This window comes from Enoplosus armatus, chromosome 21 (assembly GCF_043641665.1).
Source record: "Enoplosus armatus isolate fEnoArm2 chromosome 21, fEnoArm2.hap1, whole genome shotgun sequence".
NCBI classification, from domain to species: Eukaryota; Metazoa; Chordata; class Actinopteri; order Centrarchiformes; family Enoplosidae; genus Enoplosus; species Enoplosus armatus.
The window spans coordinates 2,346,024-2,366,248 of record NC_092200.1 but is presented as its reverse complement, the minus strand read 5'-3'; the positions used below and the strand labels follow the sequence as shown (position 1 = coordinate 2,366,248).

Here is a 20,225-nt window from a genome sequence, read left to right as displayed (position 1 = left end):
GCTGCATTAAGCCCTACACTAGATCTATCATTTCATGTGGCATGTTATGAACGTCAGAGGTAAACATCTTATACAGTTTTGAATCTTTAACATTCCCTTGATTTAATTTCCACAACCAAAGTTGTCTGTTTGCCATTATTATACATTTGTTTATTTATCCATCTGACACAAATGGCTTGATGAAGTTTATTGTTCTTTTTCAGCAGTTATCCATGCACCACATCTACAATGATATATTCCACCAAGCTGCAGTGTCACAGAGTTAAGTAATATTAGGATAAACATTATGTCCTTTATTTTTACTTCATATACAAAGGGACCCAGGAGACCCTCTTACAATGATTTTCAGCAGAATCTGGAGGAATCATGAGCTAACATGGAGAGAAGGAAGCCGACAGGAGAGTGAAAACATAAAACTAAGCGATGAAGGTTGCAGCAGTGATGGGTAAACACCCCTCACCTTGGAGGAGCAGAGGAGCCGCTTTTCCACAACAAGGTTTTTCAAGAACTCTCTGTGCACCTGGATCCAAATTTGATTCCTTCTCCACAGTTCCTACCCCCCAAAAAAAACCCTCCCTGTGACTGAGAGGATACTTTCAGCCATGGCTGTATTAACCTACTTGGGGGCCCTGGGGCAAAAATTAGCTGTGGGCCCCTACTGAGACTCTGGACCAACACCACTACCACCAGCACACTTGTCACCTTCAGATTGAACATATTTATAAAGGAATATGCATCAACTGAGCACAACTAAATATTTGAATAGAGAGAATATAATGTGATGTTCCTTAAATACTCAGAAATTTGTACAGAGTTTGATTGTTGGCTGGTCAAAAAAAACTGAAGGAATTTAGTATTTTTAACCAGAATGACATACCTGGATCCAGACATAATGTAGAGAGAAAAATCAACAAAAAAATATATAACTGAATAAACAGATTTTCCTTAAATACTAAATTTGTACAGAGTTTGGTTGGTGACGGGTCCATTTGTTTGGGGGGCATGTGGGTGGGGTTCTGGTGGGGGAGTTTGGACTTACTTTGATCTGCCTAATCAGGTGCAGCTGAAAATCAAAAACAAACTTGCTCAAGGTATATGAGAAGTTCTTGTTTCTCTACTTCCAGGATCTTTTAGTGGAAAAGGGCCTTTAAACAGCAAAAGTACACATGCTGGATGAAACACAGCCTGAGGGCAAAGCACAGAGGACAGGTGGTTTTAAGGGAAGATGTTGACTGCACAGAGGTTTAAGGCCTCAGAGGTGATGAGCTGCGAGGTGGTGAGCGCTGTTTAACACCAGAGTCTGTTCTGAATTGGTGAGGTATATTTTAGTTGGGGGAATGAGTTGAGGTGGAGATACAAGCGTCTTCAGAGCAGTGAAACACACAACTACTGTAAGTGCACACTATAAACGGCAGCTAGCGTGGTTACAGTCAGTGCCAGACAAATACACAACACACTGTGTCAATATTTTCCTGACCTGCAGATAAAAATACAGGACATATGACATATTTTTTCCCCGCCCCTTTTTTCCTCCCAGGTTTTCTTCATATTGCTGTGGATTGTTGCACCTCCACAAAACGTCCATTGATCAATGACGAGCAGCAGAAAAACCAAAGCTAGACGCTACGCGTTATGGGTCAACAGCGGGGTTATAATATGAGTTGTTGTTGGTTTTCTGACAGGGAATCTTCAGCAGACTGGGTTTTTATAGAAGTAGGAGTCGCTGTCAGCAGTAGAGCAGGTCAGAGGTGAGATAAACACACAGGAACCATCAGAAACACTGATAGACAGAGATAAACTCCCACACACTGTTCAAGTACACAGCTACAACCATAAACAGCTCAACTAGCTAGTCCTCACTGAAGATGCTACACAGGATTCACACAACAGTGTCTGTTTTACGGCTTCCCTCCAGATAAACTGCTACAGAGCCGCTCCCTGCCCCCTACCATGACAGACTACTCCACCCAGTCAGATCTATTTACAGAGTTTTACAAAAGCAGGGATGAGAGATCAAAGCGGATGATACTCGAGTGATATTTTGTGGCAGCGCAGGTGGGCAATGGTGGCTTCGGCGGGAACAGATGTAGAGGAGATGTGCTGATTTCAGAGAGTTGTTAGGAACAAAAAGGTCGTGAAATGACGAAGTCCAGTGTCGGGGAATTTTGTGAGATGACTTAAATGAAAAGGCAGGTTGATGTGTGCATTGATCTTGAACTGGTTCCACCTGCAACTCATGCCTATACAGCAAGTTTTATAACATGAACAAAGTTTTAGTTTTTAGCAAGCCTTAGTTTAAGATACTGAACCATGACCTTAAGTTTACAGTCGTTTTACTTTCCCAAACTTTTTCATATGACAAACATGCAAAACCGCTGATCCCACTTCCTTCTCTGTCACATATTCATGTCATAAATATACTTCACATTATTTGCGTGAACTATGTTGTGTTTGTGAGAGTCAAAGTTGCCCATTTGCACTGCCTCAAAATGTGTCCAGAAGCTTTACTGTTATGAGATTGCAACTTTTGGTAATACAGATGTGAAATTAGTTGTTCAGCATTTGCTCCTTGTGGAAATGATGATTGTTGGTGCTGTTGCAGACAGAGGTGATCTCTTGGTCTCTTGGTCTGTTTCTCCTGGCTCCTGTTTCTACCGAACCTGCCAGCTCCTGCAAAAGGTCGTAGGAGAGAGAAAGAGCTTCAATTTTAAATCTATATTACTTTTATGACTCACTGAAACCCATCACATAAGTGTATTTATGTCCTATACAGCAGAGTGGATGTGCAAATGCTCCATAAGCTAATTGACCTTAAAAAGTCAATTAGCTTCCTGTTGTCGTTGGCCATCAAACGCTATCAGACTTCTGCAGCTCCTTGTTTGTATTTTCACTTCATGCACAATATTCAAAGCTTTAAGGTTCTATACAACTTTTATTCATCACTGTGGAGATAAAACAGTTTCAATAATTATGCCTCTAAAGATCACTAATTAACACGTTTGTTTAGTTCTTACAAAAACTAAGTGTGAAAACGACAACCTGTAGTTCCTGTGCCCAACCAAGAAATAGCTTAGCTTAGCATCAGCTGCTGGCTGTAGGTTCATATTTTGAGAGTGAGAGTAAGCGTATTTCCTCTAAAGGGGTACTCCGGCTATTTAGTATTTAGTACTTTCATAAATTTGGGGGACAGATTTTAAAAAGAAGACCTTTAATCTCTGGTATGGGTCGAGCTTCAAAAACACTGGATACTACAGTTCCCATAATGCAACTCAATAGCATCTTTCATTAGACCATCCCTGCCTGTCTTTCAAATCACATGTCCCCAGTTTGTAACATAGACTTTCTGTTAGAGATTTGAAGTCTCAGATTTGACAGAGAAAATACAGAACTCCTCCAGACGACTGTTGCCATGGTACAAGAGGCGTCTCTACCTGGCTACTGGACGTCCAGTTTGTTCGGGCCGACGCTGTGGATGAGCTGGGAGGATTCAGAGGCGGCGCTGTACGCTTGAATCAGCAGGTTCTTGTTGAGGTCTCCGACCCCGCTGCCGGCCTGCAGCTTGGGGTAGGGGGGTGTTTCTGCACCCTGACGCTGTCCTCGCCCGTGGGCGTCGAGGTCCATCAGGTGCTCCAGGGGGCAGCCGTCTGTCCCCTCTGTGACCGGTGAAAACTCCTGAGCGCTCGCCTGCTCCTCCCTGGACACTGGACTGATGGAGACAGATGGAGAACTTAAAGACACAATGATGACAGAGACAGAACATTTAATTGATTTACACTTTTCCAAATACAGCTGCAGTATTAAATCAATATTGGGTGATTTTACAAACATTTTCAGGCTTCGTTATGGAAAGATGTGCTACAGAATGAGATCTGGATGAAAGCAGTCTCCATGCTTGTGTATTTTTTATATGAACATTAAATATGTCAGTGTTCCCTGGCAACAGAGACATCTTTCTTCCGTCATCTGAGACACTCAGTACGACACTTTGACTGTTTGGACGAGCAGCACGGGGCAACGATGAGATGCAAGACTGGAAAACAGAAGCCAACAGGCTGCTTCGTACGTGGGGAGTCACCTCAATGCAGACAAAACCTGGCAGACACACTCAGTGAAATGTATAACATGGACAAGAAGTATGAAAAAAAGTGCAAAACAGCTGTGATTCTTTTTGTTCTTGTGGTGTCTTTTCATTACACAAACATGCAGAGACGATGCTAAAACTGATGATTTGAAAAAATACATTTGAGCATGAAGTTCTGGACACAGCCAGCGACAGTTAAAAGAGAGGGACGTCTCACCTGACGTCCATGGACTGGACTCCGTCAGACAGCTCGTCCACAAAGCTCTTATTCTCCAGGGGTCCCAGAGTGATGACGGGGGCTTCAGCTGGAGTCGGGGCGTCCTCCTCAGGGGGGACTGCAGCCTCTGCCCTCACGTCAGATGCTGTGAACACACAGTATCTTTTAAAAGTGATTTTTCTGGGAAATTCATTGGTGAATATTATAACAGAGCTGCCTGCCTAAAACCAACCGGACTATCATCTGATATCCAAGCCAGTCTCTACCAACTGTTGTTTATTTCAATAGCTCTAACCTTCTCATTGTTGTTCCAGTTCCTTTAGTATCTTTGATACTAAACTAAATGATAACTGATTAACTGTTAAAGTCGTTTTTCAAGTTAAAACATCAAACAGTTGCCGATAAAGCAAAAGATTAAAGATTAAATTGGACTAAAATTGGACTAAACACAACATTTTAAACATTTAAAATTATTCATACAATTTTATAAATAATTGTGTGGAAACATAAAGCCTGTCATGACATTTTTTTCATGACTCTTTTCTCACATTTTGTGCAGTTAATGTGGTGTTTCACCTGTGGCTGCTTCTCAATTCTGTGGCAATAATACAGTAAAATCCCATAAAAACACTTTATTGTTGAGACATTTCTCTCTAGAAAATCTATCTATAACTCTGCGTGTAATACTGAAGTCATATTTCTTCCGGGGCCACCTGTGCTGACAAAACAAGAGTAATTTAAGCCAGTTTGGCTCAGAGAGTTCATCAAATGCTGCAGTGTACTTAGTGTTGGTCTTACTGCCTTTTAGCCAACAGGGGGCACTGTTCCCCGGCCTGTTTAACACTGCTGAGTCACACTGCAGCTGAGACTGATCTCATTCAAATTTGTAGAAAACTAATTATGCTGGAGAAACAAGACAAAACAGTCCAACACATACAAATTAAAAAAGTTAATAAAAGAAATAAAAATAAAAGGAATCAGATTGCCACGGTGCAGGAAATGAAGTCCTCAGGGAGATGAGGTTATGAGCTTGGTCGTGTCCAGCAGGGAGGTGTTAAAGGAGGGTGGTGTATTCAATATTCACCTGCAGCACCAGACAGAGGCTCCACTTCACTCTTCCTTGTTCGCTTCATAATCTCCTCAATTCTCTGTGAAAACGGACAAAAACGCAACGTAAAAACAGCCACTACTGGTGCCGTTTATGAAGGAGTCACTCAAAGTGAAATACTCTTCGCTTCTAAAATAGTTTGCACCATATCTTTTAAATGTATCAATGTTTTATGTTTGTCCTTTGTCAGTCGTTGTGTTTTTTTGTGAAATCTATAATTCGTGAAACAGATATATGTGTTGATATCTGATACCTTCTTCCTCTGCAGTCTCTCCTGCTCCTCCTGGATGTGCAGCAGCTCTCTTTCCTGTCTCTTCCTCTCTGCCTCTTTCTGGGCTCGCAGGAAGGCCTCCTCCCTCTGAAAAACACCCAGGAACATCCAATTTAGTCATATTCTCCGTCTATATTTCATTCTAGCTGTAAAAGGTTGTAGTTTGTTTACTGAAATAATTTATGGATGTTAAAATGATGCACATACCACCTTAAATCAAAGGCTTCAATCAAGAAAACACTGCATCTGTCCTCAGACTGAACTTGATATTGAAAATAAGACATTTATCTTTTATAAGTGGCAGTAATAGAAGAAGTATTCAGATCCTTTACTTAAGTAAAAGTACTATGAAAATAGTCTACTCTACAAGTAATTGTTTAAATAGTTTATTTAGATGAAGACAAAGGGGGGTGCATCAGGGTTTGTAGTTTCCTGGTTGTGTTTTTGTGTACACTTATTCCAAAAGTTAAAAATAAAATTAAGAAAAGAAAGAAACCAACACTGATAATCACAAGCAACATTACATGACTAAAAAAAGACATTCATGACCTCTTTGTCCAGCTGATCCTGCATGTCCTTCCATCTCTGCTCCTTCTGTCGTCTCTCCTCGTCCTCCCTGTTCCTCCTCTCCTCCTCCCGCCTCACTCTCTCCTCCTCTGCCTGCAGCGCAGCTCTCTCCTGTCTCTCTTTCGCCTCCTGCTGCCTCCTCTGCTCCTCCTCAGCCCTCAGCCTGAAGGAACACATGAGGTTTGAGCTGTACAGGCCACCGTACAACAGCACGATGCGTTTTGCTAGCCTACTTCAGGAATAATAAAAGGCATTTTAATTCTGTTTGTCAATAATGTTTCTGGTCATAATATGTTTTAAAATAGTAAATCGAGACAGTTCTTTTGTGTAAACTAACACTGAGATTTATTGCATAATGATTAGTGAAACACTTGAAAAAGCAGCTAAAAAAACCCAGTTCCAGTCTTTGTATTATCACTGTATTATCAGTATATACAGTATGCACTAACACATCTAAATAAGATTCTCTGGTTATTGTAACATGCTGTCTTCCATTTCACCCAGTCCTAGCTTCAGCTTCAAACCAACTGGAATTATCTGCCAGTTATTATCTCAATTAATCGTTTGTTGTATAAAATGCCAGAAAGTAGTGAAAAATCTGTATAACAAGAGTCCAAAATCCAAAGACATTCTGTTAACTATCAAATAAGACAAAGAAATGCAGCAAATCAATTGAAAAGCTTTTTTAAATGGCTTAAAACGAGGAATCAATTATCCAAGTAGTGGCAGATCAGTTTAAATGTAAAACCCATGGTGTCAGCACACACCTCTCCTCCTCCTGCCGTTGTCTCTCCTCCTGCTCCTTCTGTATTCGGGCCAGACGTCGTCTCTCTGCCAGCAGTCTGGACGCCTCCTCGGCATCCGTCGTCCCACCGACACTCCTTCCTGTGGGCGTGCCCGGAGACTCTGGGCATGTGCAGAGAGACAAAGACGGTTGGTGCAGACAGGTTTGTCAATGATACGGCAGTGTTTTTGTAAAGCTCTGTTTCACGCTGTGCCTGTACCTGCAGTCAGCTCTTTGCTGGTGGATTTAGGGATCTTTTTCTCCGAGGTCTCAGATTTGGTTGATTTCCTCTCCAGGGTGCTGTGACCTTTGACCTCAGAGTGACCCCTGTCGTCGGTGCCGGGGGTGGTGGCCCTCTGCCGGTGCGGGGAGGGTGGGTACTGGCCGGGGGAACAGGGCGACTGGGCGCGACTCCGGGTCGACCTCACCCTGAAAACCAACACAACCACATCAGATCACCTGGATTATAGTCCAGGTGAGGTGTGTGTGTGTGTGTGTGTGTGTTGAGTACCGTTTCGGTGTGGCGGGGCCCTTGCTGTTGGCCCTGAAGGAAGAACTGCGGGCCGGTATGTTTGGAGACTCCCCCTGCATTTTATAAATCCATCCATAGTCAGAAACATATCGCTGACATGACATCTTACTGAAAACAATGAAATCACGACAACATTCATTTTTAAGTCTAAATACTGTAAACAACATATATATAACATACTGTATGTCAACCACATTAGAGTCTGGCAGGAAGTGAAATCTTCTTGAATGAGGTTGCAAATGTCAAGTTCTGTATGTGTGTATGTGTGTGTACAGGCCTGTGTGTGTGTGTGTGTGTGTGTGTGAGGCCTGACCGTGGGTGTTTTGGCTCTGGACGCCTCTTCAGGGAATCCAGCAACGCTCCTGCGGTTGGAGGAACTTCTGTATGGTCTGTGGTTGCTGGGGGAAGCTGTTCGATGGGACACAAAAGACACTGACAGGTCACAGGCCAACACACACACACACACACACACACACAAATGCACACACACCATGACGATGACACGGGCAAAAGAAAATCAAGAAGATCCCAATGAGTGAAGACACTTAGAAAATATTATGATATTATACAAATGAAAGAGATCCTCTCTTCCTCTTCCTGTAACCTTAATCCATAAACAAGTTTTTAGCACTTGTATTATTGGCACCTGGACAAACATATATTGGATATTTTTGGTGCAAAGTCAGGTGAGCAACCATGAATTTCATGTACTGCAGAGTGAAATATAGCCACTCGAAATCAGTGTATCATGCAAAATGTTCAATGTTCAAAGGGGGATTATTTCAACCTGTTTTCAATGCAAAATGTGTTAAAGCTTAAAAACATTTCTCAAAATGACAAAAATAGACCCCTCATTTTCTCAAAATCCTATTTATGTCCCACTCACATTTATAACTTCTGGTTTATTTTCTTACTAAATCATCTCTAAGCATCGTCTTCTTACTTCCCAGCTGCCAAAATCCACATGAGAGAGGAGAGGAGTTGACAAAAAAGTTACAATACAATTATTTGAGTCTCCTTCAATTTGTTTTGGCCTCTCAGGCTACTTTCATGTACATACATTCTGCCCTGTCCTCTTACTGCAGGCTGTTGAAGCATTGTGCAGCCTGTGCAGGCACTACTCAGGGTTGAAATAACACACTCCTTCTCTTCATTATTGTGGGTAAAAAAATAATTTTGTCATATTTTTACTTACAATTAATAATCTCCTAAAAACGGCAGCAATCAAACCTCCAAAATTACTCCATTACAGGTACCTCATTCATTTAAAATCCGACTCAAGTGAGAGCACAGAAGTAGTATCAGCTAAATGTACTTACAGTATCAAAAGTAAAGGTACTCATTACTTAGAAAAATGTCCCCTGTGACACTTTAAGATTGTTAATACTGAAGCATCAACATGTAAGCAGCATTTTATTGTTGTAGCTTGAGGTGGCTCACAAGATAAATCTTTGCGACACAAATTTCTGTTTCTTATTTTACTTACTTTGCTCAAATCTTTGCTTTCTTTGTGGAATATTTGAAAGTTTGAAAAAAAAGCTCCTTTTGTGTCAAACAGTTATTTACATGAAACCATCTGAGAGGTTTAAGGGAGGTTCTTTTGTAATATATCACAAGCCAAAAAGGTTGGGCACCACTGAATCTTTATCAGGACATTTTATGTTATAAAGTTATGTTTTTTTTATGTAATTGTTGCCTGGAAATACCTGGAAATACTCAAGTAAAGTGAAAATACCTCAATTATACAGTCCTTTAATAAATGTATTTAGTTACTTTCCACCTGGAGAGTGCTACAGAATCATTTCTGAATGTCAGCTCTCTCTCTTACCTCTCTCTGGTGAATGGAGGGCAGCTGAAGAGTTGGAGAGCTGTTTGTTGATTGGCTGATCCATCCCAGGTGGAGACAGGAAGTCAACTACTGATAAAAAAAAAAGATAAATACATAAACACAAATCACTTACACAGACACATATATGACAGCGAATCAAAGTACTGACTCGTGCTGTATTGAGGGATGATGTAAATGTCACGAATACGTTCAATAAACGCCCCACAACAAACACCTATCGCACGACAAACACAAAAGTGCCAGCTCACACAGAAAACAATCCTGCTGATCGATAAGCCATGCAGGCTGCTGAATAAATTAACCTTGGTGATGTAAGACAGAAATGAAGCAGCAAGAACAGAGACAGACACAGCAAGTCTTTCTGCAACCTGCTTCATCATGAAATGGAGGAATGATGATACAGAGGCGGCCGCTGCAGTCCCATGAAACTGAGAGGAAAACATTTCGTGCAGCACCTGAAGGCATCGTGACAACATCCAGAGAGATGAGAGGGAAAATAAAACTTCTTAAAACCGTGATGTGTTTGATAATATTCAGGTTTACGTCTGGAAGGGTGAGTTGTTATGAACAGGAAACATGTTTCTAGTGCTACAAAATGATAACGATAATGTAGCATAATGTCCTGTTCAATCCACATTATCTTTTCCAACAAAAAGAGTTTTGGGAAACAGCCTTGTTTAGTTTCTGGCAGAGATTTAGATGAGAAGATCAATTCCACACTCACATCTGTCCGTTCAAAACGATGCTACAGCCAGCAGCCTTTTAATGTAGCTCGGCACAAACAGATATAAAACAAGATATAACGTGTTCATTAGCCACCTTAGGACAGAGCCAGGCTAGCTATTCCCTCTGTTTGCAGTGTTTGTGCTAAGCTAAGCTAACCTGCTGCTGGCTCATTTTTATTTACCTTTTGTTAAATTCTATTATGCCTTTTAGTGTGTTGAACAGACAACGAGGAAAATGGATTAGCATCATACGTGATGCAATGCAATACTTACAGAAACTTAGTTGTTTTGCTAAGCCTTTAAATTGGCTTTAAAGGTGATTTGGATTTGGTATCAATGGAACAAGCAGCTGCAGTGCTGTTGTTTGTATTTCTGTTATTTGATAGAATCTGCTGCATTAACTGTGGCATATTTATTAATGTTTATTAACACAACAGCGTCCCTTAACTAATAAATACATGAAGAAAAAATACAGTCAATAAAAGAGGAAGAAAAACTAAGGATTTAATTGACATTAATTGCTCTCATTTTAATAAACTTAATTAAAGGAGCTTCTTAACACAAACTGTTAGCTGTAGACCTGAAAGCTGTTTTTTTTTTGTCCCAGAAATATAAAAAGTGTTATAAAAAGCTCTGTAAATCAGGTTATGCTCAAAATAAATATGATCAAATAAACCAGACAGGGTGCTTACATGACAGCTTATCATGTTAACATAATTTGTATTATAATCAGATTTATCGACACAATTTTATTAGTTTTAAGAGGAGATAATATATTAACGTTCAGAGATTTTTCTTAACTAACTGGCTCCTTTTTCCCTTTTGATGGTCTTCTCTGCTTCTGGTGTCCTGCATCAGTTCTGTAGCCAACTGAATAATTAATTTAATATTATGAAACAGCATTATTGTGTTCTCAACCAACTGATAATCAAGTTAGTGCGTTAGAAACAGAGTAAAAGTGGCAAGTTTCTGTGAAATTACACTCTGGCTTAATTTTCTAGGGTTTAGTGGATTTCTGCAGGGGCTGCTTCTGCAGTATGGGATGATTGGAAATGTCTGGTGTGTGTGTGTGTGTGTGTGTGTGTGTGTGTGTGTTTTGATCTGATCGTACTTGCCTGTGTGTATGTGGGGTCTAATAAGTTTCAGAGAGAGAGCTGCGGGGTAAATGTCTGGTATGATGTATGGTGTGTGTGTGTGTGTGTGTGTGTGTGTGTGTGTGTGGAGAGGGGTGTTTTATAGACCGGGCTCCCTGCTGAGAATGATATGTATGCATCACTAAACACGGCCCTGGGCCAGGAAGACAGGAAGTGGAGCAGCCCTTTGTTGTGATAAGGGTGTGCATGGGTGTGTGTGTGTGTGTGTGTGTGTGTGTGTGTGTGTGTGTGTAGTGGGGGCTCCAAACCAGACACTCATTAGGTGGAAATAGTGTATGTGCTGTGAACTGTTGATGAACAATAGCACTGTTTATCTCTCTGTTACAGACAAACACAAGTACAGTAAGTCAACATACAGTCGGTGCTGGAGGTCACACACGTGTTTGTCTTTAAGCATTTTTCATTTTCTCTCTCTCTTATTACTTTGGGATTTCATCACCTTAAAGTCGGGATGAAACTGCATTTCGAGAGTATCGAGCTTCTGTATCGTGACGTATTTCCGAGGCGGGACGTGATGTTGGGAGGAATTTCATTTGACCGTTGAAAAGTGGGCGTGTCATAACCGACGTGCCATGTTGTTGCTAGCTAGCTAACTAATGAACGTTAGCTTGGTGCTGCTAAAAGTTGAAGATTGATTGATGGCTGGATGTTGTGATATTATTGGTTGGTTCAAGCTTCTGTAAGCACAAGTCATATTTAGTTTTACACGAAGAAAACATGATTGGATTTTGATATAAGAACACAAAGAAAGTGTTTTTTAAATTTGTTTTGGTATATATTGTTAAATAAGTGCACAATATGATCGGGATGTGATCTAAAAGGATAAAAAAAGGCATTTTTCATTCCATCTCGACTCGTAAACACTCGTTATTTCATCTTTTCAAAAAACAATATATCTTTGTACATGTGACTCGTGCAGGGAGAGAAATCACAAACACGTCAAGAGTCTAAAATCTATCTTTGTAATTCTGGCTGTGGAGTTGGCTTTGAAAATCCCATCATGATGAGAGTCAGCAGAGTTACCAACATTAGTAAAATGTAAACAGTAATTGGCTGTAATATGTAAAAATCAGGCAGTGGATATTCATACAAGAGTACTGAGGAGCAGAGAGAGGAGAGGTTATTTACAAATCATATTAGATTCATTTGCGTCACAGTATTTCTGTCTGTTTCTGACATTTTTCTTCATCTGCAAGTCAGCCCAGACTTTCGCGTGTCTGCCAACATACTTGCAGGTAACATTAACCTGTGCACTATGTCGCATTTACCAAACTGTGCAGTAACAAAGAAAAACCCTGGCAACAGAAACCTGTGTTTCTAGCTAAGAAATAACTCTATTAAAGTAATCAAATCATCTGTGTGCTTTCACTATCTGATTGTCTCTTTCTAGTTCCATGTTGGGTGTCAGCCAAATGCTGCCGGATATCTCTGCAGATAGACACGACCTGTAGTTGAGACTTTGGAGGAAAAACCTTTTCGCTGCATCTCTATGCAAAGATGTTCATGTATGTTCATCATCGGTGAAGCATGTTTTGGAATTTACTCAAAGAAAAGACTAAATATCAACACTGCACTGAATTCATCACCAGACACAGTACACACACGTCATAAATGCACTCCAGGATGATAAAACAGCCGATGTGACAGTACAAAGACGTCCACGCACATGCAGACGGAGGAACAGCTGCAGGTGAGACAGCAGGATTGGTGGTGGGGGGGGGGGGGGGGGCGGAATTAGCGTGGCACACACAGAGTCATGTGGTCTGTACCGTTACGGGATTGGCTGGCACTGGAAGCAGCAGGAAGCTCATTGGGCTGAGTGGAGCCAATGGCATGGCAGGGCGGGGTCTTAGGGTTACCTGGGCAGCAGGTGAAGCAGAGCGGAGAAAGCAAAGCGTTACACACTCACACGTCCACATGTACACACACTCGTACACCTGGGTCACTAACACGACACACAAACAGGTAACAACAACCAACCTCCATCCACACACACACACTGACATAAACATTGAAGAAACATCTGAGATACACCACACACACACTACAAGGTTCCCAGCAGGAAGTGCCGCATTATTATGTCGAATTCTCATCAAGTCAGACAAAACAAGTCCAAGCTGACATGGCGGAACAGAGTGACACATCATGCAATAAAGCTGTGAGTAAACCAAAGCTGCAAGTGTAATGGCAACATAGGAAGTCTACACGATACGCTTGTAGTCATTTAGGATGAGAGAAAACTGTTGCTAGGTGACCGACAATAGAGTGCTGCAGGAATGAGTCCTAAAACCCAGAAATGAGTCAGCATTTTTACACTTCCTGTTCACTCATCTGGAAGTCAATGGGTTTTTTTGAATGTGTTTTTTTTGGTTAGATGCCTGAAATAAGGTCTGTGGTTAACACAAGCTCAAGAGATTTTATACATTTTGTTCTACGACATAAAATACGTCAGTAGATACCCCCCCACTCGTGGACTGTGAAGCTTTTACGTGTCTTAAAAAAGGCGGTTGCTAACAAGCGGCTAAATGAGACTACAGAGGTTGTCGCGGACATTAAACGTCTTCATGCCGAACACGGAAAGTCATCTGCTCACTAATCGTTGTGTTTAAACTCTATATCTATCTGTCGATATATCTACCGTGGTGTAGTTCGTTTATAGCCTAACGTTAGCTTTTTACTTCTTGGCGATTTCATTTACGCTTCAAAAATCATAAAAGTGGAGCATGTAAGTATCATAAACTTGTAAGTATAAGTAAAGTATCATGTGTAAATATCCTAAACTTTTGTTTGCCACAGAGTTTATTTTCTTCAATAATCCAAAATCCAATAGAAAAATCCCATTGACTTTTTGTTGAGGGAACCAGGGCGATGCTAACTTCAGGGTTGGCCTACAAAAATACGTCATCCCTGCAGCACTTTATTTAGGTAGAGAGAAAACCGTTGCAGGGTGACGGACAATAACACTAAAAAAAACGTTAGGATCTCCACTAGAATTTTAAATAAAGCACTGTGGTTTGAACAATGTTTGGCTGCACAGTATGAGTTTGTAATGTCTGACCGTCGGTTTCCTGTTGTATTTGCATTATTATCATGCTGAAGTAGCCGCTTATAGCTGGTTGATTTATAGCCTGGAAGGTCAGCTTATTATTGGCCAATCAATTGCCTCCATATTTCTTTCAATTTTCCAGAACATAAAGCACATGAGCACGAATGAGTCAGCTGTGATGGACCTCTGGTTCAGACAAAAACTACGACTGCTGCCATGATGGATTTAACATCTTGTCAGAATAAAGTGAGAAAAGGCAGCTATTATTAGTGCCCAGAATTTAAAGTGGACTACCTCGGAAGCAGAGAAAAATGTGCAGCACGCAGACACACACAGACACACACTTTGCGTCTTTAGTGAGTCTCTGTCCTTTAATCGAGTGGAGCTGTAAGATGAGATGCTGCTGTTTCTGCTGCAGTGAGCGTTCTGCTGGGCCCGGCAGATCCCAGAGCAGCCTATCTGCCAGTCAGCCAGGCCGGAGCCAGATGAGCTGCTGGGTGGACCCTGTCCCAGGTCAGTGCCAGAACGGCCGGGCTGATGGGTACTGTTAATAATTGATGGCGTTATGAATGCACCACAGGATCTGGAAGCTAGCTGGTGGCGCTCTGGCCTCCCGCTGGCCGACCTGACGGCAGAAATATCTCAGTGAAGCCGAGGATGATGTGACACGGAAGGAAAAGAGACAAATTAAGAGAGATGGATGTCGGCACAGAAAGCAGCCTCATGTCGCACTTTGTCTGTGTTTATGTGTGTGGCTTTGGTGCGTTCAAGGTTGATGTGTAACTCCTGCTTCTCTGGGAATTAGACCTGCCTCCCAGAAATAAAACAACAGAGCAATGACACACACACACACATGCAAACACACACCTGTAGCATATTTACAAGCTAAAACCACCAGCTTATAACCACAGCTGCAGCACGTCTGATTACACTGCACGACTGTAAACACACACACAGCCTCTCCGAACCCCGATGAGATTTAGAGACAAAGCGCTGAGCAGCTCCTGCATTGCAGCCTCCACACCCTTTTCCATCCGCTGCCCTTCTCCTTTCTTTAGCTCCATCACTTCTTCTCCTCCTCACCTTCCTCTCTTCATCCTCATTTCACCCGCTCTGTTTCCACAGCCACCCTGTCTTTGCTTTGTCGTCCCCACCCTTTCATCCCACCATCCCCCTCTTCCTTTTCCCCCTGACCTCCAGACCTCCCCCGAAACACCTCTCCTCTCTCCTCCCCTCCACCCAGCCCCCATCAGTATCCGCCTGTATGGTCTCCCCTGTTCTACGTCTCAAACCAACCCTCCACTGACATCATCACGATCGCTCTCCTTCTTCCTCCATCACCTTGTCAACAAAACCCCCACCTCCCATCATACTCACCCTCAACTCCATCAGGCGGTCCTCCCCATGTCCAGCGTTTAGGCCTGTTATCCAGGTGGTCCCGGGCCTCCCCCCCCCCCCCCTCCTCCTCCTCCTCCTCCTCCTCCTCCTCGTCTCTCGGCACCTCCGGCTCTCCGGCGGACCAGGGCCTCCAGCCTCTCCTGCTCGTTGCGTTCAGAAACAGGGAAGAAAAGACACTCTCTCACTGAGCCGTCGCTACGGCGACGGGCGCCCGGCGATGCGCTCGGAGACGGCTGCGCCATGGTTACCGCATGCAACCGCAGCAGCCTCGCCCCTCCGTCCTCTTCACACTCGTCTGCTCTGTGTCTCCTGGCGGTCACCAGCGCTCGATCGCTGGCTCGTCTGTCACTCAGTGATACATAATACAGCAGCACTGCTGTCTCCCTCTCTGTCTGCCGCTCCCTCTAGGTAGCACTGATTCTCTCTCTCCCTCTCTCTCTCTCTCTCTCTCTCTCTCTCCTACCTCACAATTGTTTACCCCACCCTCCCTCCCTCCCTCTCTCTCTCTCTACCTCGATCTCCCTCTCCCTCTCTCTAATAACTGAGTCTATTTCACAGAGCAGTTTAGTCAGACGGGAAGGGACAAAATGCAACCCGTCACCACCCCCACAAACACACAAATACACAGGGGACCATGCCTCCACACACACACACACACACACACACACGCAGAGTGGGTGGATTGGATATTGATACTGGTTGCATTGGTTTTATCTCCACTGCTCTTTTTTTTCCTTTCCTTGTCTCCTTCACTCGTTCCACCTTCCTCTGCCTCGCTTACTACACACACTATAATATACTGTAAAATACAAACAGCAACTTCATAAAAATACAAACCACAACAGAGCAACAACACAATATACTTCATACATAATATGTATGTAATTACACAGAGTTGTTCAAATTAATTGTTTTTTTCCATCTAGAAGAGAAATAATAATATAATCGAATGTTTCCTACTACACTTACAGATCAAAAGATATGCCTTCACCCACGGGGTGTGGCTGAATGAATGGAGAACAGAATCCAATGGTCTTTCTGTATTTTCTGCCTTTAGATTAAGATCTATACACAAGTAAATTTGAGATATTGTCACAGTGTCAATCTATTATTCATATATTTTTCAATCAGATATTCAAAGAGATTTAATGGGTTATTGATGTATTTCTGCAGGGTTAAGTAATTTTAATACCACATGAGATGAAATACAATATCTGTTTCATGATCATACCAGTCAAAGTATGATGGAAAACTAGTGGTTTGTTTTGACATTTAAGTACTTTTTTGACATATTTATACAGTATATTTAGTGATGTGTTCACTGTATTATATAGAGTAAATATCATTATACTTTTGTTTAGATTTATAAGTAGTTGTTGATGATCAGACATTATTTCACAGGCCAGAAATTCAACTCTCTCTTTCTCTTCCTGCTTTTTATGTGGATCAACCACATCCCATACTGTTCTTTTCAATCAACGACCATTAATGTGGCGGTGTTAGTGAGCAGACAGCAGGCGTATATACAGGAACTGCACACCATAAACTGCTCCAGTATACTGTCTTTGTATATATAAAGGATGGAAAGGCCCCACCTCAGCATTGTGAGGGCTTTGCTGAAGGTGCATGCGGAGTCACGCACAAACTGCAGGAGGGAGGAGAGACGACGGGAGGAGGGGCTCAGAGTCAAGAAGAGGGATTTAAAAAGAGACAGCAGAAATGTAAGATAAGGGAAGGAATGGTAGAAGTGGAAAGATATATATCTGTAGATATAGATCAAAGAATGAGGATGTTATAGTATAATACAGTTCAGCATAGCTAGTCCCTCCAGGGGTATGAACACACATTCAACCCTCACAACATTTCTCTGCACAAAATTGTGAATTTCTATGAGTAGTTTTTGGTATTTAATTTGTTGTATTTATCAGGGACAGAGCGGCGCATTAAGTATCATTAATTACGAGGCAAATGTGGCAGAGCTAGTCATTAATGGACTAATTTCCATCTGCAGTGCCCTATCAGAATATTAAATAAACCTACCAGCAAAGATTAAAAGACAGACACAGTACAGTATTAATTAGAATTAGAGACACTACATGTGGTTTACACACAATACGCCTAAACATTTAGCCAGGAAAGGACCCAGAACCACTGTGACGATTACAAACACTCCCAAATATGATCAGAGGAAGTTTAAAATTGGAAAAAAGCTGCTGCAAATTTAACTATTTTGGGCTTTAATAATCAGAAAACCTGAAATGTTTATTTGATTAATCGAGTAGTTGATCACGAGAAGATTAATGAGCAGTTACTTTAATAATCGATTAATTGTTTTTTAATCTTGGTCATATAATAGTTAATTAAATATCTTTGGGTTTTGAAAATTTTGATTGAAGTATTTAATTTCATAGACAAAAACAATGAATTGATTAATCCAGAAAATAATCAGCAAATAATGATCATTAATCGATCATGAAATTACTTGTTGCAGACCTACCACATCACTATACAGAGTACAGAGTAGTATACTGCAGTATACATCTCTGCTACTGTATAATGATCCGAAAGAATATTAATCTATAATAATTGTGATAATGGATTGATTGTTTAAGTCATTTATCAAGAACAAAATTACAAATATTCTCTGGTTCCAGCTTTTTCAACGTTCTTCTCTGTTTTATATCTATATTGATTATCTTTGTGTTTCGGACTGTTGATCCAACAAAACTAATAATTTAAAGACGTCACCTAGGTCTCTGGGAAATTGTGATGGGCATTTTTCACTATTTTCTGCCTGCTCCGATATTAATAGGATTAATGAAAGCTTCTGTTTCCGTCTATATAATCTGAAACATTGATTCTGTAGATGTCTTTTCCTCTTCAGAGGTGAAATATGTGCTTGTCACAGCACTGCAAGCATCGACTGTCTGTTCCAGTAAACGGCACATGATACGCTGGCGGTGATGTCATCGCCCCCTGAGACTGACCAATCATTATGTCATTAAGTTATGCATATGAGTGTGTGGAGGAGGGGAGAGAGGAGGGGACTGTTAGCATGCAAATAGAACCCTTAAATCAATAGAGACAGTGACCCCCCCCACACGCTGAGCGGTGAATGGTGAACTCTCTGTGGATCAAACTGTCACTGACTCGGGGCTTGTTAACCCTTTATGTGCTGCTTAGCATCTCAACAGGCACTAATAATTTATATTCCAAGTCAAGCTGAAAGGGTTAACACACAAACGCAGCAGATACTTTATGCTGGACTCTAGAAGGGATTCTAATAATATGAGTCAGTGGTTCTCAGCCAAGTGATGCCCACTCATGTAGAGTGGTGAGAAAAGGCCACCAACCATGAACAGAACAATCTCATAACCCACGACATCATCGACTACTTCAGATTTATATGTGCTTCTATTTTAATCAACACAGGCTTCGTAACGGCTCGCATGTTACTTGTGCTACATCCCCGTAAAGGTGGCCCAGAGATTATCTTTACGCTTCAAGTGTGAGCGCTGGCAAAACATGGGTGACCTACACTAAGTACTGTGCCTGAACGCATCATGTGTAGACACAGACGGAAGACTGAAGCTGCTGCTCTGCTAACAAGCTGCTAACGCACTGCTAATGCTACGCCACAGTGTGAAGCCTTGCTGTTGTAAAGACAGTGCCTCGTCAAGAGCACTTCACAAGTGGTACAGGTATTTTTGACTAATTACAGACAATATGAGCTATTGTGCGAAGAATTTCAATAGTTCAGCAAACAAAAATAATATAAATAATGTGTCTCTACATTTTCCCCCACCAATGACTAAAAAATAGTGAGCGCCCATTGGGAAATCATACAGTGGGGTGACAATATGGGAAGAATGGGCTGCTGTCTGATGAAGACAAAGAGAGATTGAAATGGAGTCAACTGTGAGCTAAACTGCGTCCATTTCTATATCTAAAGGAGAACTGATTTTCCACACCAGTGTCTGTCTCCATATGTGAAACAAGTAAAGCCTTTAGTGTCTCAGAGGGAGCCGTGTGAAGTCTGATAAATGTCCTCAAGTGACGTCACTCGAGTCAGCGTCCGTTGGGTCTGAAGACAACAAGTTGTGTGTTGGTGAGTTAGAGAGAAGTGAGCTGACCAGACTTCTGCGTCCTGCTGCTCATCTCTGCTGCAGGTTAGAGGCTCCAGGCTACATTAGCCGCTACTAGCATAACACACCCGACTCTCCGACCGAACTCTCAGCTGTTCAGATGCATTGTGGGTAATGTAGGCGCCATGTTTTGACAAGGAAGAAGAATGCATGGAATAAAAAAGATGCTATCTCTGGTTCTGCTGCTGGCTCCGACACCTGCACCATAATTTTCCAATTTTAAAAAGCAGAGTAGTCGTGCTCCAAAATACCGGCCGAGGTACGTTATCTATTTGTATTGTTGCAATATTGTTTTTTGTCAGGTAACGCACATCTTTCTATCTCTTAGTCACGCGCAGGCTTTCCTCA

At 41.8% G+C, this 20,225-nt stretch overlaps 1 protein-coding gene across 1 annotated transcript; it reads right to left on the bottom strand.

Annotated features, from left to right (window-relative positions):
• Window positions 1-2,391: 2,391 nt before the first annotated feature.
• map7d2b (MAP7 domain containing 2b) lies at window positions 2,392-15,974 on the bottom strand. The gene is given in 14 exon segments (XM_070927827.1): window positions 2,392-2,670; window positions 3,432-3,727; window positions 4,299-4,443; window positions 5,383-5,446; window positions 5,660-5,764; window positions 6,227-6,407; window positions 7,012-7,150; window positions 7,249-7,457; window positions 7,540-7,613; window positions 7,874-7,992; window positions 9,389-9,478; window positions 13,058-13,147; window positions 15,712-15,805; window positions 15,807-15,974. Coding segments are annotated over 13 exon segments (1,770 nt in total). The 3' UTR covers window positions 2,392-2,670; window positions 3,432-3,435.
• Between the last annotated feature and the right edge of the window lie 4,251 nt (window positions 15,975-20,225).